Here is a 26,811-nt window from a genome sequence, read left to right on the forward strand (position 1 = left end):
ACTTAGTTCTAAGACAACGGAGATCCCGTGGTGTCTGCATCGAAGGCGTGGACCCTGATGTTGTTTTGCCCCTCAGTCACTGGAATGTCCTTCGGTGGAAGGACGTTCCTAAATGCGCAAGAGTGAAAATGAAGTCTCTCAGCTGGAGGCAGTCTTTTTCAGCTCCTTAAAGCTATACTTTTTTTAATGATAATGCACATATTCCAGGGAGGTGTCTTTTTGTAAAATCTGAAGTGTATATTTAGGTTTGTGATAGAGAACTTGAAGATATGGAGAAACCTCAGGTATCTTGCTTTAAGAATCCACTGGGAGATGGCGTATGTTTGTTGGAATTGTGTACAGATATGTATATAATGTCTTTTTTAACTGAAAGCCTTTCAACGTGCATAAAGAATCACTGTGTACAAAATGGTAAAGTGCTTCTGTAGATACTGTAGTGGGGTCAATATTTGACAGGCCATAACTGAGTATTGCCTTGCCTTTATTACGTGTAAATTTTGAATTACGTGGTAAGTGAATATTGGTTTGATTTTTGTATGTGAAGGGTTTGCCTTTGAAAGAGTTAATCCTGTACTATGGAACCTTCTATTCGTACCTCAGCAAAGACACAATTTTATTCTGTTTCTTTCTTTTTATCTATGTTCTGAGCGTGACTTTCTGAATATGGTACTGCTTCTGGTTGTTTTAAATTTAGTACACATTGTCTCTCAAGCTTTAGATTTAAATTATTGGTTTTCCTAAAGGATGAGGTCTTTCATCTTTTCAGTTTGAAGTTGTGCCAATGCAAATTTGGAACAATATGTATTGTTCAATTTTAGTAATAGATATTTGTGAAGCTTGTAGTGAAATTCAGATACAGTCTTTTTTTTCCCCACCTAAACACGTTTGAATGCTCACACAAATAAATCTTCATTATCTACATTTACTCTGAAATATCTCATTAAGATGTTGGCTCTGGGGCAGTGACAAATATTTCTTCATCATGTCTTTTTATCATTAAATGAATGTCTTGCAGCATAAAGGAAAAATTATCCATATATTTGATATTTGGCCTTGCTGCCTGAATCTGTGGATCTCTTTACTGAAGGCGATAGAGGTTAGACAGACAGACTGCACACCTGAGCCCGAGTGCTGCATGCTGCGCCCTATTACTTGTCCCCCCAGAAAAAAGTTACTTCTCGAAAACTCTGAATTTTGACATTTCCACTGTTCCTGTAAGTGCTCCTAAATAGCTGACTTCAGGTTTTATAGTTCTTGGAGACAGTAATGTGAGTTACACACAGAGTTGATCGGGTGGCTTTCTCCTCCACCACCCCCACCCCCCGCAGCGCTGCTCTGAGGTTTACCTGGGTTTGTTTCACCAAGGCAGTAGTCAGGTGCTTCTTACTCTGGTAGATAATAGAGCATTTTTTCCTTGTTTTTAATGAAGAAATTGATGATTTTATGATGTTTTGCATGACAGCGAGGTAACTATAAGTATAGTTAGTATAAGAGTTTTGGAACAGAAAGGATTAAAATTTTAAAACCCAGGTTCTCAAACGGTTCTGGAAGCTGGTGAGGTCTCCTTGCAGGACTTCACATTACCATGGTAGCCCTTATTCTATGCATATTAATAGGCTTAATCATTAATTTAATAATTTAACAGTTAGAGGACACTGTCATGCTGACGTAGAGCTACGAAGCTTCTGACCAGGTTGAAACAAGAGTTGAAAGAAGTGAGCGCACTTGTTCTCGTAGCCGTGTTCTTAGACACAAGGTGTTTTCCAGCGTCATGAGGTGCTGGTTTTCCTCTCTAGCTAGGTGAGTTTAAGGCAAATTGAACAAGGCGTAGGTTTGAGCAGTGGTTTATAGCTCCTCTGCGGTCAGTATCCTTAAATGCGCTGTTGCGTGTGCCCTTGAAAGGACAGGCTTATCCTCGGGGAAACAAATTCGGCTCCGTTGTCGCTGAAGGTGCATCTGAATGCAGCGCAAGGGGAAATACACCTCTTGGCATCTCAGTACTAGAACGCTGAGCCGTTCAGTAAGTATGGGCTCTTCCAGCCTACGGAAATAAACAGATGTGTTTGCTTTAAAACAGGAATAGATCAATGGGAGCTTTTCCCCAGTCACCTGTTAATGCAGAGACCTGAAATTAAAGTGAGCTTACTTGGAGATGCACAGCACTCGGAGATCTAGCGGGGAGGCTAAATTCACAGTGCTGGCTGGAATCTCGAGAATTTCTCAATCAGAAAATGAAGTGAAATTCTAAGGTACGCTATTTGTGAACAATCATTTTAAAAGTTATATGTACAATTTTTTTGAGTTGCATTTAAGTTGCCTTCCGTGACTGTGTGTTGAGGAAGTACTTCTCGGAGTAGATTGTGGCAGAATTTCCATTGGTTTAGGAGCTTAAGATGAGTAAGACCTACAGCAAGGGCAATCAGCCAAAAGGCCAGGACATTTAGAAAAAGACAGGACCTCATTTATGGTAGAGATGTGTATTTTTATACGTAGTATATAGATTATTTAAATAGAGACTATCTTAAACTGAGATTCACTGAAAAAAAAATGTGCTGTATCTTGAATGTAAAACTACAATCATTTGCTACTGAAAAGAAGTATCAATGCTTTAAAAATCCGAACTATCTCGGTAACAGGAGAAGAGCTTCATCTGAAAGAAGCACGGCCTCATTTTCTGAAAGACACAGAAGTGTATTGATATTTTTGAGAGGTTGTTTCACGCTAAAAAACATTTCTGTGTTACAATGTTGCACTGATGGTTTTTCTGTGCAGGTAGTACTTCTTCACTCAGCCTTGAGTATACGAAGTGATAAGCTACCCCTATTTATGCAAACATGTAAATTAGCTGAACTGCTTATGTGTCAGGGATTTCAAGACAAGGCAGTGAATGAACTCACTGTTTGAAAAAAAGTAAAATAAAACCAGTCGTTTGAACTGAAGGCTTTGCTTTTTGTAAGTATCAGATGCGTAATCTATTTTTTTAACTTAATTTTCCTTGCAGTCGCACTTTGTAGTTGCTCACCGAAGGGTGGCGGTGCGATGGCTGCAGTACAGGACACTTTGGGCATTGTAACTGAGCAGCTTTTCCTCGGAGACGCCGCCGTTCCATTGCAGCTCTGACCGTTTTGCATGTGTCCACGTGGGTGCGGACTGATGAGCCGGTTACTTACCGCGGAGCGGTTTCACCGCGGTGCTCCGCTGGCACCGGGCAGCACGGCAGGGGGAAGGTCAGAGGGCGCGCTGGGAGCTGCCGTCCTACTTTATCCGCCGTAACTCCTCCATCAGCCTGCGCTTTTAATGTACTTGTGCAAGGTCTCCTTTGGCTCCTGCTGCTTTCTGTGGCGTTCCCCGATATTTTTCAAACAACGTGGCACCCGCCTGTAACAGTTTTATGGAAACGTGGATTTTGCCTTTGAAAACGTCGCCGTTGTTGGAAGACGAGAAGTGCTGAGGAGCACAGGTGTAAGGCAAGGATCAGGACAATCGCCAGTTATTTTTGTAGAAGTTGCTGGGGAGGAGCTCAAGGTGTAGCCCAGCTCTGCCAGCTCGCTCTTTCTAACCGTGTTTTGCAGGCGTGCTGGTGATGGCACGGAGCATGTGCAGTAGGCAAATTGTATGTCAGGGTTTTCTGCCTTCTTCCGAAGCGTGATTACAGAGGACAACTCCAGTGTATCTCTTGTTTTCTGTAATGTTGCTGCCTGTTCATAACCCTGTATTTAAATTTCACTTTTGTCACTCTACACTGACACAATACAACTTGTAAACTACGTGACCTAGAAATAAAGAAGGAAAAGTTTAATGAAACTTTGCCATCGGAGTGGTCAGTAAGATGAGCTCTGGGGGGGCGTCTCCTCCCGGGAAGAGATGCACTTGTGGGTTTCTGTAGCTCAGGTGTTGCCCGCGTGTCAGTAATGGTACGCAGAAAGTTTATAAACTGGTGTTCAGGATTTGGGCAAGAGAAAACTTGTTTAAACTCAAACACCACTTTCTGAGCAAGAACTCTGAGAATATTTTTTTCTGTTGAGGATTTTATTAAGCTTATATCTCACAGATGGCCCAACCATGTGGGAAGTTTAGTTCTTTTCCTGATTGTTTTTTTATCTACCCATACAAGTGATGGATAGTGGCCTGTTTTGGTTAAATAACGTGCAGTTCTGTATTGCAGTTTGTCCTATAGTAAGACAATGTGCCTGTTTACAGATGGCAACGATTTAAAACCTGCTTTGTGTGCCCACCCTGCCAGCCCAGTGAAACTGATGAATTTCTCGCATCGCATGGCATTAGCTTAACCCCAAACATCACGTCCTTAATTACCCATATAACTGAGTGACAAACTGGGTGACAGCTGCACTCCCGCAATTGTAATTTGTTGCTATTTTCTCCCAATTTAAAAAATTCCGTATGTGATGTGCCACACACTGCTGATTATTTTTTTTCTCTGCCAACTCTTCTGTGCTCTTGGGCGAGAGGAGGGGGATGTTTGTGTGCCATAGCAACTGGAGTTGCCCATCTGCACATCCATAATTATGTCTTCTTTTGAGGCAGAAGACCACGTAATTAGTAAAAAGGAAAAATGGTCAAAATCAGACTTTTCAGGTCCTGCTTGTTTCTCTGCTTTGTTCTTGGCTGAGGGAACGGTGGGATGTTTTGCCTCCGAGTTTTCCTTGTGAGCTCGCTTTGGTCAGAGACCTTTATGAGAATTTCTGCAATCACAGTGTGGATTTCCCTACCTGCTAACTTGTCTTTCAGTATGTAATTTTTGGCTGGTTTCAGCCAAATTTACAAAGGAATTGTGTCCAATTAAAGTGTTGTTGTGAAAATAGGTAGGCCTGAGGTATATTAATAAGTATCCATGTCTGTTTTAATGGAAGTTAAGTTAGGCAGCAGAGGAATGCTGACGATGCTCAGTCTCATGGAACAAAAGCTGCAGGAGCCCAGGCTTTGCTGTCCCATTGTGCGTGGCTCACTGTCCTGTGGCAGTGAAGTTCCTGGTTTGCTTCCATTTGCTCATTATTTGAAGCCGGCAGCTGATTATTCATGGCAAGTGACAACAAGAAGAGTAAATCTCTTGGAGTGACCAGTTTGAGCGGTTTTTATCCCCGTGGTGTGTTTAGTCACAGCTGCCAGCCCGGCATGCAGTGACCCTGCCTGTCCCCACACCTCGCTTGATTAGATGGACAGCAGCAAAGAGACGACTGTCAAGACAGTCACTTTTACTCTCTGACCAGATTTGGGTCAATCTGATCAGGTTTTGGTTAACCTTAGGAATAAAGAACTAGAAAAATGCTGACACATGACAGCAGTTTGCCTGGTTCCATGAAAAAGAAAAAAAAAAATTACACTGGTAAAGAAAGAAGAAAAATCTTATTTTAAACCTTTTTTCTGTAGGAAAAATGGATAAGATAATACAAAAAGGTGAAAAAGCTGAATGATGAATTAGGTGGATACTCTGCATCCAAGCCTCGCTGGGTCTCTTTTGTCATGGTAAATAGAACTGTATCTTGATCTTTGCCTTAGATGAAAAATTATTTTTCAAACTTACTTTGTATGAAAATGACACCTAGAAAAGGGGTGATCTGATTTCAGGAATGTAAATAAAAGCCCTTCTTTTGCGAGCGCAGAATAACCTACTGCAGCAGAGAGCTAGAATGGTGATTGTACCCAACAACCCCCAGTGATCTAAAATAAAATTCAATTTCAGCCAAATGACGGGCGTGGCCCTCAATATAACTGCCATTAAAAAAAAATAATATCTTTTCACTGTTACAGATAACAATCGTAAAGGACAATGTAGAGACCTACCTGGTAAGGCTTTGCAGGTATTATTTTACAGCTCAGTGGTAATTTTTTGTGGGGATGCGGTCTGCTGCCCCTCACTGTGCTTCAGAGCAACACCACGTGCTGTTGCTTCTCCAGGCTTGTAGGCTGCTGTGGAGCTGCTGTTAATCTACGCTGCGTTATTTCTGCTTTTCATCACTACAAAAAGATCATCATTCACAGTCCTGGTCAGTCTCCAAGCACTACAGCTCCTGTATGTTGCTGGTTCACGGAGGGTGTTGAAGTCACTTGCTTTGGCCCTACGGAGGAAGGGTCACGGGCTTGGAATGGACAATCCTGTGGGACCTGCACCTGGCAAAAGTTCTACAGATTTTCCTACCGACCTTGTAAGTCTGTCCTTCACCATGTCATACGCGGACAGAGGCGACACCATAGGGTAGGTGTGATTATTATATCCGTACTAACATTCAGGGGCAATAGCCAAGGAAAAGAGCAACTGCAGCAAGTTACCTGGCAGGGCTGTGAAGGTTTCCAGTTGGCTGAAGGAAGTGTGCTGAAATACTTCATTTCCCTTTGTTGGGGTGGCTCGGATTTGGCCATGGGGACTGCTGCTTGTCATGAGGGAGTAGGAGCTCATCCTGTTCTTGCATGGAGAGACGTGTATCATTGTTTGGGGTGGCGGGGGGGAACAGAAGGAAGGCTTTACTGCCTTGAAACAGGAATAGGTACGATACTATTGTGAGGTATTTTATTCCCTTTTGTTGTGAGCAAAGCCATAAGCCATTTCATACATCACACACAGGTAAGCCATTAACAAAGTGAGTAGCTAGACGAAGAAAAAGTAAAGGTAGAAGTGTTCCAGCTTCATTTCCCGAATCCCCCTCTGCCTAGCACTGTTTCCTTAAAGGCCCGTAACAGTGACAGACGTGGTTCCAGCATGTTGAACTTCTGTTAATGGCAGTTTTACATCACCCTTGTGATGAAGTGTTTCTCAAAACATAAGGAAAAGCATCTAAGCACAGTAGGCTTAGTGCTGCCAACCTTCTGAGCGGGCCACCAGCTCATCCAAAATACGTTGTTAGCGAACGTTAAACCCGAGTACATGCAATGGGTATTTCCACTGCTGGCTGTATCTGTCGCTCTCTGAATACTGAGCACTGCGGGGGAGAAGGAGACGCTGGAATTCCAACAAGAACCTGAAAGTCACGCTAGGACGTGTAGCAGGCAGGATGAAAACTTGGGGCTTCAGTAGAACCCCCGGCTTATCTATCGCAAGTTAGTTACCAAACCACTCTACAAATCAATCACAAACAGCTGCGGATCTCGTAGCGTACAGGTTTTCTTTCAAGTTGGTAAAACAAACAGCGGAGCGTCACCACAGCCTTTAATTTCTTCTTGCACATACCATTCACAGTACATTAACAGCCCAAATAATATTGCACTGGATTATTTTAAAAGTTTTTCATCTTGCAAGTAGTATTCACTTTTCAAAGCCAACAGATGAACAATTTGGTCAACTTGCACCAAGAAAATGGTTAGATAAGAATCTTATACTTTATTTATACCACATGGATTTGTAACCCCAAAGGGAAACGAGAATGAGCTGTAAACTGTTTCCTTGTTAAAGATAGAAAATTAGTAATTCCTTGCTGATTAAATGTAGAAAGACTGGGAAAAGAAAAAAAGGAAATCTGAAAGTTATTCCTGTTAGACTGCTTGCTGTATATATAATTATATTCTATACTGTGAAAGTCCATCTACATTTAAAAATCCAGCAGTCTACAGGTTAACACGGTAAAAAAAAATAATATATTTTTATGAAAAGAGAAGAAATAGGGTTTGCCTCAGAGGAGAGAGTTTTCAGATTGTGAAGTCGTCTTTTTTCTTTTTTTTTTTCTTTTTTAGGTGCAATCTTTGAGGCAACAAAATGTCTTTTGGCATTTGGCACTCTAATAAGGACAATATTTTAATACTGGCACAAGCTAAAAACAGCACAGAATGACAAAGTACAAGACATGAAACGAACTGCAGCCACTGGGACGATGGTAAGCTACTTTGAACATATGGAGAACGTAAGCAGTTTTGCTGAGGAATTGTGAAAGTTTCTGCAAAACCATACTTATTATTTTTCTTTTCTTTTACCAAATTTTTAAGTTTTACTAAACTTGGAGGGAGAAAAGAGTTTCAAATGTCCTCTAGAAAATCGGCAGCTGCTGGACAATCAACACGGTGGCTCGTTCAGCCGTCAGTAGGCGTGAGGCTCTTTGTGACTCAGAGCTCGAGTGCGTGAGGCAGAGCTGGTGGCACTTCGGATCACTTCCATCCATCTGTGAGGAGGGACGAGCAGAGGCACAAACAAAAGAATGGTCAGTTCCTAAGGAAAGATCTCCTGAAAGATACAGTCTGCGCCATTAGTTGCGCACAGTTTTATTTTCAGTGCCGACGGGAACGTCTTGCTCAGTATTTTACTCCTAAGCGTATCCTAAGTCAAGAGGCTCTAAATCCAAACGACTGCCAAACACGTGTATGAAAGGAGGTTTTGAGAGGATAAACGGGGGATGGGACTCAAAATTAATGAACTTAGTAGTGGTTTTACTTGTTCTGCAGACATCAAATCTCTCTTTTTGTTTGGATACTCCAAGTGATGAGCAGTTGAGACTCACCACTTTTAATTCTGGAGTGGAAAAACTTAAGTTAGCTGCAGCTCCTACTTCTTTTTCCTGGAACTGAGAAAGGGCTTTTGTGTTTTTTTCCTATGCTACTAATTTATTTAATCACCTCTTGGCCACAATTTGCCTTATTTATAGTTTTAGACTGTCATGGCTAAAACTTAATAATAGCTTTCTTCAATGAAGAGAGCACATGAAGATTTTTGACATGTTAATGCTTCATATAAAAGAGCTAACTTAGTTCCCAGTATGAACAACCTCAAACCACAATTTAGGAGGAATAGTGCCTGTTTCCTGGCTCTCCATCTATCTGAAATTCAGTGGGTGCTATAAAAATTACATGCTGAAGTGGCACAAATATATAGTAAGAACAGCCGCCTCTGTGAAAATTTGAGAATTTTATTTCAGGTGTGGATTTTCCATCCAGTTGTACTAGAGGGAGTGAAGTTATTCTGAAATGCTACTGAAAAGTCCTGTGATCTCTTTACATGCTTCCTGAAGCCTTAGACACAGAGCTCCCGGTGCAGCCAGCCGGATCAATTTTGACTGGATAATTCCTGTACATAACACAGGTTTTTAGTGATTACTAGTACAGCTACCACGTCATCAAAAACCAACTACTTGGTTCTAGCATTACCAGCTTTAAAATTTCTTATAAAATTTCTTAAATTTAATTTTTCCTTTAAAATTTTAAAGGGTTCTTTCTCTAGTTGCGCTGAACCACTTGCCTGTATTAACTGAATCAATTTACTAAACTTTGCATCTGCCTTGTTTGGAAAAAACCTCCTGGAATTCCAGAAACTTCCCTCTCACAGAAGACCAACTTACCTTTCAAACGTGTATTCGCTTTCAGCCCTGAAGTAGTACACGTGGGATTTGAAATGTAGCTTGAACACGTAATCTTTGTGAATGTTTTCAGATTCCGAAGGAATGGTAAGTGAATATCCCAATAAAGGAAGGCTGGCTAAAGGATGATTGTCCTGAAAAGGAACGATGGAAAATGCTGTGAGATCAAGTACCCTGAAGTAAAGAGAGCACATAAGTAAAATGGAGGATGGATACACACTCATTTAAAGGCTATCATCGTGTTCCTGCACGTGCATGGAAAAACACCAGCTTTATACAATGGCCATGAACTTGACCCTCTGGGAGTTTCAGCTTGCCCATCTTTGTACACCCTTCTCCTGTGAATCTGCTGCAGGCTGATCCCATCAGTATTTCCTCATAAGAAAGCTGCCTGAAATCTTGGGCATTCACTGCTTTCAAACTGACCGACACAAAGCTCCACCGTTTGGCATCAGCGGAGCACCATGCGTGTCCACCCTTGGCTTGCGAACACCTACTCCTTTACAAACGTACCGGCCGCCTTGCAGCACTCTTGGCTTTAGTCCTTTCACTTCATGGCATGGTACGTGTGAACAAATAATTTCTTATTCCTGCTAATGTGTAGAATATCCTGCAGTTTATTCTTTTTTTTTATTAGTGCAGAAACTCTCTGGTTAAGGATTTCTATAGCAATGAAAGCACGATGTAGCAATTGGCATTATTTTGTGCTCACGCCCTGCTCAAACACAGAGATTCAAAAGTCCAGCAGGTTCTAGACAGAAAACCCCCTACTTCTGCAGTGGGATGTTTGCTCAGGTGGATTAATCATTGGCCGCTGCGCTCTCGTTTGACTTCAGCGTCAGTGGTGGTGAACAAAGTTTCTAAGTCAGTATTAAGTTTTAAATTGTCATAATCTCAGAATCTGTGCAACGAAAAATATCGTTTCAACTCGCGCCACGACTTCTGAGCAGCAGTGATACCAGTTGTACTTTTAGGGATGACATGTGCTGTGACTGTTGGAAGTTTCAGGAAACAAGCACACGTTCTTCAACCGACAAGCGAGCAGACTGAGAACAGGCTCTGTTCCGCATTGTGGCAGTGTTAAAAAGCTGCGTAGCCGTAAGCAGTGCACTTGCTCCTCTTGCCTACAGCGTTCCCTGACTGATGTCCCCGTGTCTCTCTGCTGTCACTTCAAAAAACCCAAAAGGTCTTCTCCAGCCACACACGCTTGCGCAGTCTGTTACCTGGTGCGATTTATAGAAGAACATGCAGAAGTTGGTGAACACCACCCAAAGCTTCTGCCACCCGTTGCTGTTTTTGAATTTTCGTAGGAGATTTCCAGACAGCTGGTTCTGAAACAGATCAAAAGTAGCCAAATAAAACAGTGAAAGGTACCTGCAAGTTTAATTATCATAAGAAAAATTATCTGGTTTTATGTGACCTTGTTGTATGTGAAAACGTTTTGGTTGAACACATGTATTGTTCTTCTGCCTTCTTCTACTACTTAGTACTACTACTTAGTACTACTACTACTACTAAGTACATGTTACTTCATGTAACATTTTTTTTGCTTGTAGCTGGGTACTTCCAAAAACTTCAAGCTACTACACTTACTGGGTTTTTGTTTTGGTTTTTTCTTTTTAAATTAAGGTGACTTTCAGTAATACATTACTAAACATCAGTCTTGTTAACCTAGTCTGTTCTTTTCAAGTGATACTTAAACAGAATAATGGAAACAGAAAGTCTGACATGAATTTGTGATGCAAAGGAAAATCATGACATACTTTAGAATTGCAGATAGAGATTGAACTCTCGGTACCCAGTGAGTTCTCATGGTAACTTTTCAAAGATTTCAAAAGCAAGGACTGTTAACCTTATTCTTAGCTGGATTTTGGATATTTTAACAAAAAAGGAGGAGGAAGCTGTAACCAAGTACAAGTGTTTAACATCTGGCTGAAGAAACTACTTTTCACAGAGTGAAGACATAAAGTCCAGCATCATTGTGCCTTGCAAAGGAAGGGGAGTTCTCAGTAAATTACCAGTTACTTCCCATCCCTTGCTGACTGTAAGGGCTCTCTCCTGGATCAAAACAGCTGTTTACATCATTCTTGTTATATAATGCAGAAGCTAATCCTCAATCTGTAAAGCTTAATAGTCAAAGTCTGGTGGTCCTGATATATCTTACTACCAATGAAATATTCTTGAAAAATGTTCCATTTTCACCAGTCTTGGATATACATGAAAGCCTTTGCTTTAAATCATCCCCTTCTCTGATATCTGGGCTGCTGCCTCCTTGCCCTAAGTTACAGGCGTACTCCTTAATTTTCTGTTACCTCATTACTCTGGAGGATATCATAAAAGGACAGGCTTTGCATTCGGTACCAGCAGACATATGAAATGGAAACAGGCCGCTGATCACTGATCAGTCCAGCAGGTAGGGAAGTACAGTCACTGACAGAGAGAGGATCTTCTACCACGAGAGAGACAGAAAGGAGGGAGAGACACAAAGAAAATAAACGATAATGCTGAAGTGAGAGCCAACAACAGAACGATGTGAGCATGAGCGTAACCTGCCACGCATGGAACAGCAGTGGAGCTGAAGATGTTTTCACAGAACAACGTATGTCTTCAGGGTGTGTTTGGTCTTCGCTGCAATGAGCTCTCATCTCAGAACAAAAGATTTGCCTAACTAAATGTTTTAATTGTTAGAATTAATCACTGGTTTAAGTTTTGTATCTGTTTTATAATAAGCCCTCTGCTTTAGGGAAGAATATGAGAGCTTGTCCCATGCTGAACTATTCGTCCTTTGCAGGACATAAGGGTATAAAGAGCAGAAAATCCACCTGCACGGGATTGAAATGAAGCTCTACAGTCAGCATTTTCTAGTACAGAATAATTTTCTTTGCCATATTTCCCCAACCAACTCGCCTTCTGTTTAAAAACGAGGCGGTTACACAAAACTATCAATACTGTCTGTCCTTGCACCTCTGCGTTCTGCATCAGCACGTCTTCTCTAGAGCAACGGTGGCCTGATGTCTGAGGGCTGCCTCGTGACTGCAGGTTGACTCAGCTTTCAGATTCCCTTTACCGTTTTCATTGAGCATAAATTTCCATTTGATGAGGACTGTGATAACGTACTCGGAGCTCCCTGGAGCCTCTCTTGGGTGATGGAAGAACACCTAAGCAGGCTTACCACCTCATCCTAAAACCTACACTGAACTAGGAGTCTTTCATTTTAATCTTTGAAAAGCCAGTGTCTGCATCTCGTCTGCTGAGTACAGAATTAACGAACGTGTATCGAATTGACTTAGCTGTGATCGGGGGGTTGGGAAAAGGATTTTATTTTGAGGTGGAAAATGCAAATAAAGAAAAAGCAGATGAGACTGAGCAATGAGACAAGGTTCCAGAAAAGATGGCTAGGTAAAGAAAGTACGTTAGTAATACACGTAATTAAAACTCTGGCTGCAGCAGCTAAAGACAATATCCTTTCAGCTCGAGCAATGACTTAATGCCTCCGTAACCGAAAGCATTAAGACAGTTTGACCTGCTTCGAATTTTAAAGGGCATCGGCATTTTTTTCGGACAGTTAATTCTGTGAAAATTACTGCTCTAACTGATTTTATTTACAAAGATGCACTAAGGGAGCGGATACGTGTGTCTTGACTGATGGTTTATGCCATCATCTGAGGATACAGGAGTCAGTTTAATATGTGTGCCTGAAACTTCCCCAGAAGGAGACAACGGAATAGTGCACTTATTAAGGAGGAGCAAAAAGGAAATTGTCATTCAAGAGCGAGTCTGGAGCTGCAGTTCAGATTGTTCTGAGGCAGATACCTCCACAGCAATACTAAAGTCGATCATTGAAACACTGGTATTTCTGTGCCAGCAGACGTGCACCGTAGTGTTGCCACGGTGTGGTGACTGACGTTCGAGTGAGGTGCGGGATGCACTGAGGTCGTCCTCAGATTCCTGGTCTACAGTAGTTTCATCAGGAGACTCTATGAAATGCAGGGAAAAAGCATCTTTCTTCCTCTATGCAACAACATATATAATTGGAAAAATTAAACAAATCAATTCTGTCCACAATATTGTGAACTAATTTTAAAACACACTTTTTTGAAACAATTTTGTGCAGATGTTAAGTAGATTTATTTTTTTTTTTTTAAATGTGTTTCTGCAAGTGTTAGAATCAAAGACTAACTACCATGCTTTGTTGGTGCTTTTAATACCTTCCAAGGATAGGCACTGCTCAAATCTTGTTAAATACTTCCTGGAATCATTACGCTTAAGTCACTTCTCTATTCAGTGAAACTTTCTGCTAACATCAACAAGAACATTAAAATGGTACACATATAAATATATATATATAAATCAAATGTATCAGTTTGACCTGTGGTCAGCATTTTTCACCACTTTGCTTAGAAGCAATCACCAGTCATACTGACTACAGTGAATAAAACCTACTCTCTAGCAGTTACTTACTATTGTCAGGTGGGCTGCTCGCCAGTAACTCTGGGGCAGGGCCACTGCTTTTCTCTGCCAGGTCTATCGCCATCTGAATGTCCTCAGTCCATTTGTCCATTTCAGCGCGGGTACTAACAATGAAAATTCAGGGTTTATTCACTTTCATACAGGCTGAAAGCAAACTCTAAGAAACAGTCACAAGCTGAGCTTACTTTTAATTTAAATAAATAAATAGAAGATGCTAGGGTTTTTTTCTAACTACTTAGTTTTGGTTCTGACTTGTACAATTGCCACTCTATTTTGTCCCATTCACCTCCCCCCCACCCCCAACTGGCTTTCATAAAAGAATACACCTTTGAAATTGTTGTAGGAGCAAATCCAAACAAAATGATGCCTCTCTGCTTCTCTGTCTGTCCCACTGTGAAAGCTGCAGAGAAATACAGTTTCCATGTGTATATTGTCTCCATCAAATTACCTTGCAGCAACAACGATGGACTGGTGTTGACCTCGTAGTGTTAGACAATGAGGAACCCCCCATTCCTCTTCACTTTCTTCTATCTGAGAGAGAAAAGCCCAAATGCAGTCAGATTGCAGAAAATACACATTTCTTAAGATGAAACAGTGAACTGAACAAGCCCTTACCACTGGGGAAAAGAAAACTAGAGAAATGTTCACAAATAACAATTTCAAGCTAGGTATTGGAAAAAAAATGGTGGCTTACAAGTTGGAAAAACACTAAGTTTGTTCAATAACTGCTAAAACCAAAAGCATGGCTTTGCCTGCTTTGTGACCAAAAAAAAAAAAAAAAAAAAAGGAAAACTGGTATTTTTATTAGAAGAGCGATTCATCACACCAAAGGATCTGTTAAAGGCTGGGAGTGCTCTGGACATTGCAGTGCAACACAGTTCTGTTGTGAACAAGTCCACGCCAAATTGACATCAATAATTGAGAAGGTTCCTAGAAACACTAGATAAAACTTGAAGCTTCACAGGTGTTTAGAGAAATTCAGATATTGTGACAGTGATTATCTAACTCAATACAGAATAGATACAAACCCACAAGAAGTTCCAATGAAAATAATGGGCGGAATGAAAGTGTTTTGAAATTCGCAAAAATATTTTCAAAACCATCTAAGAAGAGGAGGTAACTAGGTGCTATCGGTTCGAATTGGCTGTTTTCCAGAAGAACTGCAACAAGAGCTCCAAATGACATGTTGCTGCCAGTTTCCCACTACTTTGGCTTTCAGGTACAGTGTTGAAAACTTTAGGAAATTTTTTTTACAGAAATTAGATTGTCGCTACTGTTTACTTGCCTTGCACAGTGTGTCTATAAGCAACTGGTGATGAATTACTTGTAAGAATCGTGGTTAAATTTATGGTTGAAAAAAAATAAAGAACCTATCTCACAAGAAGTTTGCATTATGAGGAAGCTGCCCCCCCCAATGCCTTTTTGACCCCCTCACTTTTGCTGTATAATCACCTTTTTGTAGAAGGCTGCACGAACACATGCCGAACCCAACACAGCCTCACCAGGCACTGCAGAACGTAACCACGGCTTCTCTGAACCAAAGAAGAGCCCTCTGCTGCTGCTGCTGCTTTCAATCCAGCAGAAATTAATCCAGCAATTAAGATGGGACCACAAATGGCCCTTTAAGCATGAATCCCTTAAGTTCTCACAATACTTACTGTCATGCCGTACAGCGGAAGATGCCCATGAACTTTAAACTGATTTGATGCTGTCAGGCCTCTACTTGTGTACAACAAAATATCGTTAAACTAAAAAACAAGAATAAGCATTATTAGGATGATGTCAGCATGTATGCATGTAGAAAAAAAAAATCAGAATGGTAAATACGGGAAAGCTAGCCAGTACTGGCTGACTACTTATACGGCAGTCCTAATACATGAATCCAAAATAACGGCTTCCACAATATTCCAGTACCTAGTATTAGCAATTGTTATTTTCCCTGCCTTGCTTCCCAGCTAGATGCAGACATGTTCCCACAATTTTCCACTGGATATTTTCCAATGACTTCTAATATTCCTTTTATGATCTCTGGGTCAGAACTAACAAGCCACAACAGCAGTGAAACCAAGTAGTATGTTTCACACTCTGCCACACTTTGAAGCTCTGGAAGGTAAGTGTGTTTCACCAATACGTTCTTCTGATTGGCGTGGGGAGATGAGGAAGCACGCCCGAGAGAGGCGTGTCCAACTCCACTCTTCCGAAGTAAGTGGCTATCTATTACTCTCCATATTCATAAGGAAGCTGGGAGACCTGGTTTAAGGTAGGTGACTTTAGGTTAGAAACATCAAGGTGAAGAGACTGAGTATCTCAATGTTTGAGGCTTCCTGCATGTAACAGCAGTTGTCAAAAGCAGGTCCAACGACTCCCTGCATTTTGTTGAGTGCATTAATACAAATGGCATGTTTTCCCTGTGCCACCTGGGTCAAAGGATGTTTTTCCTCAAACCGGACAGTTGCATCAAGAAAATCATACTCTGTGGTGTGTAGAGAGAGAGCTCTCCCAAAGACATCTACAGCCTAACAGCAATAATTGACGAAGCTCTGTGGATCGGCCACTAGAGGGGGATTTAATTTTGCCAATGATTACACGTGTATTCGGAGTCCCAGAATAGCAACTTGGGATTTCACCTCCAAAAAGGTTCTGTTGCTCGCGACAGACCAAAGACTCCTTTGACAGTGCAAGCAACTGACTTGAGAGTCTAGTCTCAATTTATCAATGTTTTATAAAGGTATAATACCGAGGTATCATCTTGGAACAAGAACTGTGGTATGCAAAAAATTCATTAGTCTTCCTCTTTAGTGCCTTTAAAGGCAGAGGATAATCCTAGCCAGGTAGATTTAGAGGATTTATTTCTGGCTCATTTGAAAGATTAAATGTCAAACATCTTGTAAAATCTAGTACACTCGCAAGCTTTTCTACACACCCACTGTCTTCACCTTTTGCATACAAGAAGCCAAGGAAGTATTTTCCTGCCACGCTGCACTGACTCTTTAAATGTTCTGCCCCATAAGACCAGACTAGGAAATCTATGCACTCTGTTGGGCACTCCAGTGCCCCGGCACCGAGGGCTGAGCAGCAGCAGGATGGGGGCCCGGGAGCAAGTCAGCTGGCCAGGAAGAGAAGAGAGGAGAAACCATCTGGTCAGCTCTTGTGGATCAGAGACTGAGTGAGATGGCTGCAACCTGAAAATGCTGTGAGTGATGGGAGGAGGGGATAACCTTTCCTCATGCAAGAGCTACAAAACGTATCTCCAGGTGGAGGCAAATCCAACAACATGCTGGGCACTCATGGGCTGAAACTGGATGGTTTGTGGAGAAACTTGGTTCTGTAACTTGTCCTGAGAGCATTATGTGGATTATCGTTCGTATCGCCAAGAGTTACTCTATCTTTCTTTTCTGGACATGATCACTAACCCTGGTGCACATTTTCATTTTATAATGACTCTGCTTTTATTTAACACAATGTTGATGGGAGATATTATTTTATCATGATATTCACAGTGTAATATAAAAATAAGGAAGTTCTATCTTTGTAAGAAGCAGTTAGAAAGAGAATATTGGGTTTGGACAGAAACGTAGGTTCTAAACAACCAGCTATATAGGTGATGTGTTATATTAACTTAAATAAGACTGCTCAAAAATACCTACTGTAATTCACAATTCATGTCTAACAGTTTGCCTAATAGTTGCTTATAGTTACATTTACTAGATAAAGAAAAACTGTCTTCTTGCTTACCAGGAAGAACATCCGTTGCTGTAAACCTTTTCCAGACAACTTACTAAGACTGCCCAGTCTAATGAACTCCTGTGGGAAACAAATACAAAACAAGTATGTATCTTCTGCAAAAATGACGATTTTTTATTATGCAAAAATAAATATGACTACTTGGTCACAGGACTGACCTGACTATCAGTCACCAAGACTTTTATTATTTTATTAAATATGTTAAAATTATTACTTATAATTTCTTACCATTCATAACTGTCTTTAGGATAAACTCTTTTATAGCCTTTCATTCCTTTTAAGAAAATTCAGCTAAGGAAAATTTTCTCTACTTAACATTGATTTCTTCAGACAACTCCCTCACTCATTGGTTTTGAATGCGTATTTTTCACGTTACAAATGATGTAAAAACTAACAGTGAGTTGGCCTGCATGTTATTGGTTAACCACTGGTAAGCTCCTGCTGTGCCTATGGTGGCATACATAGCTCTTTGTGGAGATGCAGAATCAGTTACACGAATCAAAGTCACCATCAGCAGCAGAAAGAGGGACATTTGTCTGTCAGTGTGAGTCCGTCCTAGTCATGTAAAGAGTCTAGTACCTTCTATTCGTATAACACAGTACATTAATTCAGATCAAACTGTTGAAGAAGGTTTAGGGATGCAATTCTAGGAAAAGCAGCACATCTGAAGCTCTCAAAATGCTGGATTTCCTGGGCTTACTGTGAACTATACCATAACTCACCCTTCCACTTATCTGAAACCCATGAAAATATCCGTTTTCAGTCACTCCCTCCAGCTTCTGCCAAGAGGTTTATGTTTACTTATTGCAGTCTTTCAAAGGTGATTCTACTCATAATTGTGCATGTAAGAGGCACATAAAGCATCAGAATCACCTGCAGCTTAGCAATAAACTGTCTGCTGAAGATTAATCTGTTTGGAGAGACATTCTGGTCTCCTCAGGGTTGCTGTGGTGTGTCCAGTCCCCCTACCTGCACTGCACAGGGACTAAGGGGTGGAAAAAGTGGCTAGACGTGGTAAGCTCATGTTACCAGAGGGGCCACTGGAAACTGTTGTTGGCCACCAAGGAATACTAGTCATAATTACTATTTCTATGGTACCACCTGATGGTCACCAGCAGGCTTAGCGCAACCACGGCAAGTGCTGTGCGAACACACGAATCAAAAGCTGCAGGTCATTGCAATCTGCAAGCACAGCTGATGATGACATGTTTTAATACCCAATACAGGGACCAGCTCGGTGGCAGCAGAGACCCCAGTCTGGGACAACATAAAGAGGACGGTGACCTACAGCCTCCTTTAGGACAGCTGAATCACTGGCCTAATGTGAGACTTCTCCTCTGAGACTGGAGTTCAACCACCTTTGTGACAGCACTGTGCTGGGGCAGGGACATCTGCCTTTTTCTTGAACTTCCTAGGAGAGGAAGACTGCTCTGTCTTTAAACAGAACAGGGTAGCAGAAACAACCAATGACAGCATTTAATTTCATGTGATAGAGAGATGCATGGGCTGTGAAATGTCCTGAGGGGCTTGCCAAGGAAGTGAATGGTCTGTGGATCACTGGAAGGAGGCATGAGTGGTGACAGCTGCTTGGGAGACAGGGAACAGGCAAAGTGAGGAAGCCGTGAACCGCCACAAACCAAGAAATACCCATGCTCAGTGCTGCCTTCCCAATGGCACATCGACTTCAAACCCCTTTTTGTTGATGTTTGAATCTTTGAAAGAACTAGACCCTAGGGAGCCCGGCAAGCTGCCTCTCTGCCACGACCCCGCTGTGGCAGTAGAACAGACAGGGTCCGGCAAGTGGACCCCAAGCTGCGGCTCTTGCGGAGCGGTGGTCTGGCCAGCCTGCAGGAGCACGTCAGGGCTGGACAGCTGGGCTGCAAGGCAAGTTCAAGCACTGCTGTATTTGTAGTTCAATGCAAAAATTATCTTTTTTTTTTTTTTCCAAGCTGATTCCCTGAAATGCATAAGGGGCGAGAACAGTCTAGCAATGCATTTTCCCCAACATTTTGGTTGCCGCAAGTACTGTTTTTGTGTATTACATGCAAAAGTCAGGGGAGTGGGGAGGAAATTACCTCAACAACAGACTACTCTCAAGTTTGCATGCACAGATACGCGCACACAGAAGAGTAAAAAAGGCTACAAATACTACACTGAGGCTCATTTATTCTGAAATAAGCCTCTGTTTTGACAAGTAAGAAAGAGATGTTGGTATTTTATAACACAATTAAAAGTGTTTACTTAAGGTAACACTGTCTCAAAAATTATTGCCTGACATTACATGTAGACTAAAGGGACTGCTCATCCCCAGGGGCATGAGTTTCAAAGCTAGGCATCGTGAAAGGGCTGAAGGTCCTCCAGCACGAATGTCTTATTTTCCTTTAATCTGCTATGCTCTAGCATTGAGGGTTGAAAAAAAAAAAAAAGCAACAAGAAATGAGGAAATGTGCAATTGCTTGAGCTCTGAACACTGTGATAAATATTACATTTTTACCACCTCTGTTGTAATAGATGTTTGGAATTGCCTACAACCGTCCGAATCTATACATAAAATAAACCTAATAAAAGCAGTAAAAAGATAATGAAGATGATTGCTTCTTTGTTCTTTAAAGGCTGCTGTTTTCTATGGTATTATTATGTTTACATTTGATAGTTTTTTGTGAGAGAAAAAGGGTCATATGAGGAAAGGCAATTTCACAGTTGCTCGTAAGAAATAGGTTTCTAAAACATACCTCATGGTTTGGAATTGTATCGGACCTTGATCGCGACTCTGCCACTTACCCTTCCTGGGATCACCAGATTGTCTATGCCTATCAAATCTTTCTTGAGTTCATGCAGCTTCTGGAAGTTCTCCATCTTTATCATGTTGCCATGGACCTGGGCCACCATTTCAGAAATCTCAGCCAAAGCAGCTAGATGGACAAAATCATAAAAAGCTTATTAAAAACTTAAAAGAATGTTCAAAATGAAAGATAGACTTTGTTTGCAGCTCCCAGCTCAAGAACATCACCTTCCTTATGTTACCCTTTTCCCTCATGGTACAAACCCACAGGAGCAGACTAAAAACCACACCAGCTCTGGCCATCATCTTACTGAGGATGGAGCATTGTAATAAAGCGACAGTCTATTTCCTCAAGCAAAAGTTTACTCTATTTTAGCCACAGAACCTTTGTAGGAATACTTCAGTCAATTCAGATCACCAATGAATGGGTTCTCCTGAAGGATTTAATTTCTTACATCTCCAATTAACCTAAGGATCTTCTATACGCTTGAAAAAAATGCAATATTTCTACAGTCTGCAACACACTGGGTCAGCTCCATATTTGAAAACACGAAGAAACAGCATTGTCATTTTCTCTGTCTTCTCGTATGATAAATCCAGTAACCCTGGGGTTTGTTTTCAGTCCCAGCAATGAGAACAGCTGGAAGGGCTGCCTGTCACTGAGTCACATCACGGCTCTACTTCATTCTCTCCAAAGACACTACCAACAAAGAGTGACCTAACACCTAAGAGTCATTTTCCTAAGGAAAATCTCCATTGTCCAAGGGGACGTCTGCAGTGTGAAGAAGGATCAGGTGGGCTGCAGGAAGAAGCAGGCACTAAGAAGACCCACTCTGCAGCAGCAGAAGCCAAACCAAGTGCAGGTTCACTGCAGATTTGCTTCCCATGTTTTGTCCTCTTGCTGTGCCGACAATGCAGTAAGTCAACTCAGAATAGACCAGCTCATGGACTGGCTCCCTGTGCCATCATGTATGTGAGCACCAACCTTGATACAGGATAGGCAATCTCTCAATGGGCCAAACACACTGATTGGCTGTCTTTAGTGCTAGAAAAGCAGTTACAGTCATTTGTGTTAAAAAAATATAGTCAAAGAACCGTAATAGTGGTTCTTCCTTCTTACATCATTGCTCAGTGCTAGCTCATCCACCTGTTAGTGGGAAACCTGTACTCTCTGCTGGGATTCACATCCGCATCTCTCTTTTTTTTTTTTTTGCTTCCTTTACACTCTGACCTTTAATGAAAATCTGCAAACACCTTAGTAAGAGACCGATCCCAGAGTGATGGTGTCCATGAGTCACACTGTCCTTCTCATGCTCTCTTATTTTCACCCCTGAATCCTGTGTTTGTATCCATTTCAGTGGAGCAGGAATCAAACCTTGATGGCTGCTGCACTCTCTGGAGACGTGGGAATGGACACATCATCCTCATCATCTAGCACTGGCTAAAAGAAATGAAGGCACTACTCACTGCATTCCTTGAGGTCATTCAGGCAGTAGCTACGTTTAGACAAACATCGGTGTCACACAGCACTTCAGTGTCACAGACCTCTGTGGCATTTCCTATCACTACAGATCAAGTTCCCTCTGCATTTTGTGCGTTGCCTGCTGTGGGTCTCATTGCACGGCATCGGAACTGGAACATAGCCAGCTAACACCTTACAGCTGGGAGCAGTCATGCCAAGCATGGCTCTCTACTCAAGTCATTCTGTGGTTCTGCACTGAGTGCTAACTGTATGGATAACATAGTTATCTTTAAATGTAGATAGCTTGCAACAGGGGTGGGGGATGGGGGTAAGGAAAGAGGAAAAAGAAAAATCATCAAAAAGAAATAGCAGGTGGTGAGGTCGGACTACAGGAGGAAAATTTCTTCACATTTGGAAAAAAAACGTTGGCAGCTTTGAGTTCCTGAAACAAACCATGGAAATGATAATAGAACAAACTGTATGTCTGGAAAAAAAACATATAAAGATAAATAACGCCTAAAGACATAACAACAGCAGCCATCGTAGGTCAGATCAAGGCCTCACCTGAGCCAATATTCTGTGTTCCTAGTGGATCTCTAGGGAAAGCTAGGAACAAGACCAGCACATAGGGTATGCTCCCTGTGCTCTGTCTCAACCTCCCAACTGTTTTCAGTTCAAGAGACTTCCTGAACTGCATGTCATTTCTGTGTGTTTAATTAAACTCCCAGCAGATTTCTCTTCCAAGTACTCGTTTAGACTGGCATAATGCCTATACGGAGCAGATCATCTTGAGTGCCATCATGCGGCATGTACAGGACAACCATGTGATCAGGCCCAGTCAGCCTACGCTTATGAAAGGCAGGTCCTGCTTGACTAACGCGATCTCCTTCTGTGGCAAGGTGACCTGCTCAGCACATGAGGGAAAGGCTGTGGATGTTGTTTACCTAGACTTTAGTGAAGCCTTTGACACTGTTTCCCACAGCACTCTCCTGGAATAAACGGTCTGCTCGTGGCTTGGATAGGCATACCCTTCGCTAGGTAAAAAACAGGCTTGATGGCCAGGCCCGAGGAGTTGTGGTGAATGGAGTTAAATCCAGTTGGCAGCCAGTCACAAGTGGTGTTCACCAGGGCTCAGTACTGGGGCCAGTTCTGTTCAATATCTTTATCAATGATCTGGATGAGGGGATCAAGTGCACCCTCAGTAAGTTTGCAGATGACACCAAGTTAGGCAGGATCTGCTTGAGAGCAGGAGCACTGATCTGCTTGAGGGCAGGAAGGCTCTACAGCAGGATCTGGACAGGCTGGATCAATGAGGCCAATTATTTGAGGTTCAGCAAGGCCAAGTGTTGGGTCCTGCACTTTGGTCACCACAACCCCATGCAACGCTACAGGCTTGGGAAAGAGTGGCTGGAAAGCTTCCCGGCAGAAAAGGACCTGAAGGTGTTGGTCTGCAGCTGGCTGAATATGAGCCAGCAGTGTGCCCAGGTGGCCAAAAGGCCAACAGCATCCTGGCTTGTATCAGAGATAGTGTGGCCAGCAGGGCTGGGGGGAGTGATCGTCCCCCTGTACTCAGCACTGCTGAGGCCGCGCCTTGAATATTGTGTTTGGTTTTGGGCCCCTCACTACAAGAAAGACATTGAGGCGCTGTAGCGCGTCCAAAGAACGGCAACCAAGCTGGTGAAGGGTCTAGAGCACAAGTCCTGTGAGGAGCAGCTGAGGGAAGTGGAGTTGTTTAGCCTAGAGAAAGGGAGGCTGGCGGGAGACCTTATCACTCTCTACAACGACCTGAAAGGAGGTTGTAATGAAGTGGGTGTTGGTCTTTTCTTTCAAGTAACAATCGATAGGACAAGAGGAAACCATAGGACAAGAGGGAACGCCCTGAAGTTGCACCAGGGGAGGTTTAGATTGGATATTAGGAAAAACTTCTTCACCAAAAGGGATGTCAAGCATTGGAACAAGCTGCCCAGGGAAGTGGTTGAGTCACCATCCCTGAAGGTATTTAAAAGTTGTGTAGACGTGGTGCTTAGGGATATGGTTTAGGGGTGGACTTGGCAGTGTTAGGCTAACGGTTAGACTCAATGACCTTAAGAGTGGTTCTTTCTAACCTAAATGATTCTACAATTCTACAAGAGCAATCTTAATCCTACCATTTCTGGTCTTCTGAGTGCTGGATTTTGCAAATCAACCCTCTTTCAATGTAGGCTTAAAAAAGAGAACTTTTTTGTCTAGCCATGCATCTCTAATAGATCTGGATGCCATTCCCCAGCTCCAGGAATTGGTGTCTTTTCTCTTACTTACCTCTTGAATCCCTGAAGTCGATGTGGCTTGGTGGGTAGTGTTTGCAAAGCCTCTCCATTATCTGCTTGTAGTGCATAAGCCTGTGTAAAGGTCTGAGAAGGAAGGTATTGAGAGGCAAGTAGCAGACTTTCTGTAGCTCAAAATCCCTGCAAAAGGTCTCCAGCTTGCGAGAGTTCTTGATCCCGTTCTCCAACTCCATTAAAATCTCATTGTGCTTCCACAGGTGAGTTGTCAGTTGCTTATATGCACAAAGAAAAGAGCATGTGGTAGAGCTATTAACAATCACTGTGAGACATGACTCAGCCCAAACCCATTCCAATAAAATATCCAATTAGCACAGCAGTTGAGATTTTGCAAACAAAATCACTGTGCAACACAATGGTTCTGATATTCACTTGAAAAGGAGAAACGGCATTACTCTTTTGAAGTACACACACCTGGCCACTCTGCCTTCCCTGCAAAACAAGAGTACCTGAGTAAACAAAACTAAATCTCCTATCAGCAAGAAATCCACAGGCAAGATGACATGGACATAAGTCATGCAAGTGTAGGTGTTACAGAGAGAGAGCTAAGAAACAAAATGGGATTTTTGTAGGAGGATGAAGGGATTTAGTTGCCCTAGTTCCCTTAGGTGCTTTTGGGGAACTGAGATGCAGGCAACTAGACTTGTAGCTTTTCCTCCCCTATTATTCATGAGAAGTTGCATCGCCTGGGAATCCAAGCAAATACAAAAATAGAGGAGTTGTCCAACACAAATGGGTACGTTAGAGTTCTTCATCCTTGGCTTACGTCCTCTTCTCCTTAGTGCAGTCTCTAAGATGATCCCACTGGCAGCAGGGGAGTTACGCACCAGCAAGTGAATGAGGTTTGCATGAAACACGTAACTTCATTTAGGTCTCAGTATCACGGACACCCACAAGTCCCATTTAAAACAATTCAGCAGTATTTTTTTTGAACAATTAACACAGGGACTTCATTTGTGTTTTGCAAAAGGTAAACTTGTTTTTCAAGGATGCACAGAGCTTCTCTGAGCAGCCATATAAAGTCTCCCAGTACCTTGTAGAATATTAACCAGCAACAAAAAGAAATTGAATGTGTACACTGAACAGACTTGACAAGACAGTTTGGCTTAATCTAAAGCTTGTGCATTTTGACACATTTCCAAGCAACTCCATCTCTCCTGTGATTTGTGACATCTTTACCAGAAACATATCTTCCCTACAGCCAAGTCGCTTCGTCCATACACTACAAATTCATTTTACAAGCCTGTAACTCAGGCAAAGACACAGCAGACCCTCTGGACTACTACAGAGGGTTGTCCATTAATTACTTGCTCTAACTTCTTTCCTATGTTAATTAAACAACAATGTCACTTTTCAGGTTTTTTAACAGGTCTCATGATAAAAACATAGAGTTTTAACTAACTTCATTGCTTCCTCTGCAGTTCTTTAAGTCAAGCTGGGTTTTACTTCTTTCCTCCACACATCTGTTTTTATCAGTGGCAGCAGATCGCAAAGCAAAGGAAGCAAATCCTCTAACGGGAAAGGGAGAATGGCAAAGGTGAAAGCACGCCGACGGGTCTAAGTTACAGTGAGCACTGTACACTGCCTTGGACTAGTGCCGCAGAAGGACTTGCAGACAGTGAAGAACAGGCAGTTTAATATTGCAAGGCACCAAGAAGAAGAAGCAGAGTCTGTCAGACGCTGAGATTCCCAAAACTGTTTGTGAAGAGGTGCATACTTTTTGAGAGGAGGGATGGAGGTAGAAAAGTCCCCCCGCGTTTCTTCCAATGCCTCTGAGTTATGTCTTGAGGGGAAAAAGCAGTTCCTGTTAAGTACATTGCAGAAAGGGTAAGGCTGCCTTCCTGGTGACAGAGCTGTCTGTTGGGGACTGTAAATCAAGATTTCTACATTCTCTCTTTCTGATTTGCTGTATAATCACTTGCATGTCACTTAACCTCTCTTCTTCTCTCTCTGTCCTTATGAAAGATAAGCCTAGCCCTAACTAACGTCTCAGGAGAGCTATAAAGATTAAAGTGCCCTTTCCTCCAGCCAAGGACTCAAGGCTTCTCCATTTACTAACTGCGGAATGCCAAAGTGGCAATCACCAGGGAAAGATTTATTGGATAGTTTTGAAAGTGCTTTGAGATCCACATGCCGAAGGTGCAGTGCGGTGTTTTGCCACACACTGACCTGGATGCATAGCAACATTAATAAGATGAGCTACACCTAGGTTTGCACTTCATACATGTATTTTTGGTTTTAGCTTTAAAGGGATCAAAGGCAATTATTTGCATTTGTTCCAAAACATTTCACCTAACTTGGTACCATAGTGCATAAACGTAACGCTTCCCAAATCAAGTCAATATCCAAGTTTATGGTCACTACTCCTGCAATATCTTAACACCTACATTTGCATGCACAAGTAGGCACACTCGGCGTTTGAATAGTCTATTCAGCCATACAAATTCTGATGTTTTGCCTTACTTGAAAGAAAAAAGAACTGGAAATGAAATGTTCCTGAACTTCTGTGTTTGTTTGGAGACGGGATTGAGGAAAGGGGTTGTACAATTTAAGATCAGCTACCAATTCTGAAATCTCAGGGCTCACCAAACACTTGGTACTTCATCAAAGGAAACCTTTATAGCATAAGCTGTGATTACAATTGGCAAAAAAACAGCTCAAGAGTCAACATCATATGAAAATGAAAAGCATGGTAATTCTAATCTGTGTCAAGGCTTAATAGTTATAGGATCATTCCTA

At 42.0% G+C, this 26,811-nt stretch overlaps 1 protein-coding gene across 3 annotated transcripts in view; it reads right to left on the minus strand.

Moving 5' to 3' along the window:
• Positions 1-8,023: 8,023 nt before the first annotated feature.
• FARP1 (FERM, ARH/RhoGEF and pleckstrin domain protein 1) overlaps positions 8,024-26,811 on the minus strand; it is a 183,250-nt gene continuing 164,462 nt past the window's right edge. For all 3 annotated transcript variants that reach the window (XM_086611160.1, XM_086611151.1, XM_086611142.1), the window contains 10 exons: positions 24,050-24,287; positions 20,289-20,419; positions 17,499-17,567; positions 15,422-15,511; positions 14,212-14,294; positions 13,755-13,867; positions 13,107-13,270; positions 10,517-10,624; positions 9,276-9,427; positions 8,024-8,105 (listed from right to left, as the gene is read on the minus strand). In XM_086611160.1, coding sequence (XP_086467286.1) covers positions 8,024-8,105; positions 9,276-9,427; positions 10,517-10,624; positions 13,107-13,270; positions 13,755-13,867; positions 14,212-14,294; positions 15,422-15,511; positions 17,499-17,567; positions 20,289-20,419; positions 24,050-24,287 — 1,230 coding nt within the window. The remainder of the gene's footprint in view (positions 8,106-9,275; positions 9,428-10,516; positions 10,625-13,106; positions 13,271-13,754; positions 13,868-14,211; positions 14,295-15,421; positions 15,512-17,498; positions 17,568-20,288; positions 20,420-24,049; positions 24,288-26,811) is intronic.

Source organism: Tauraco erythrolophus, chromosome 1, assembly GCF_009769465.1.
Source record: "Tauraco erythrolophus isolate bTauEry1 chromosome 1, bTauEry1.pri, whole genome shotgun sequence".
NCBI lineage: Eukaryota > Metazoa > Chordata > Aves > Musophagiformes > Musophagidae > Tauraco > Tauraco erythrolophus.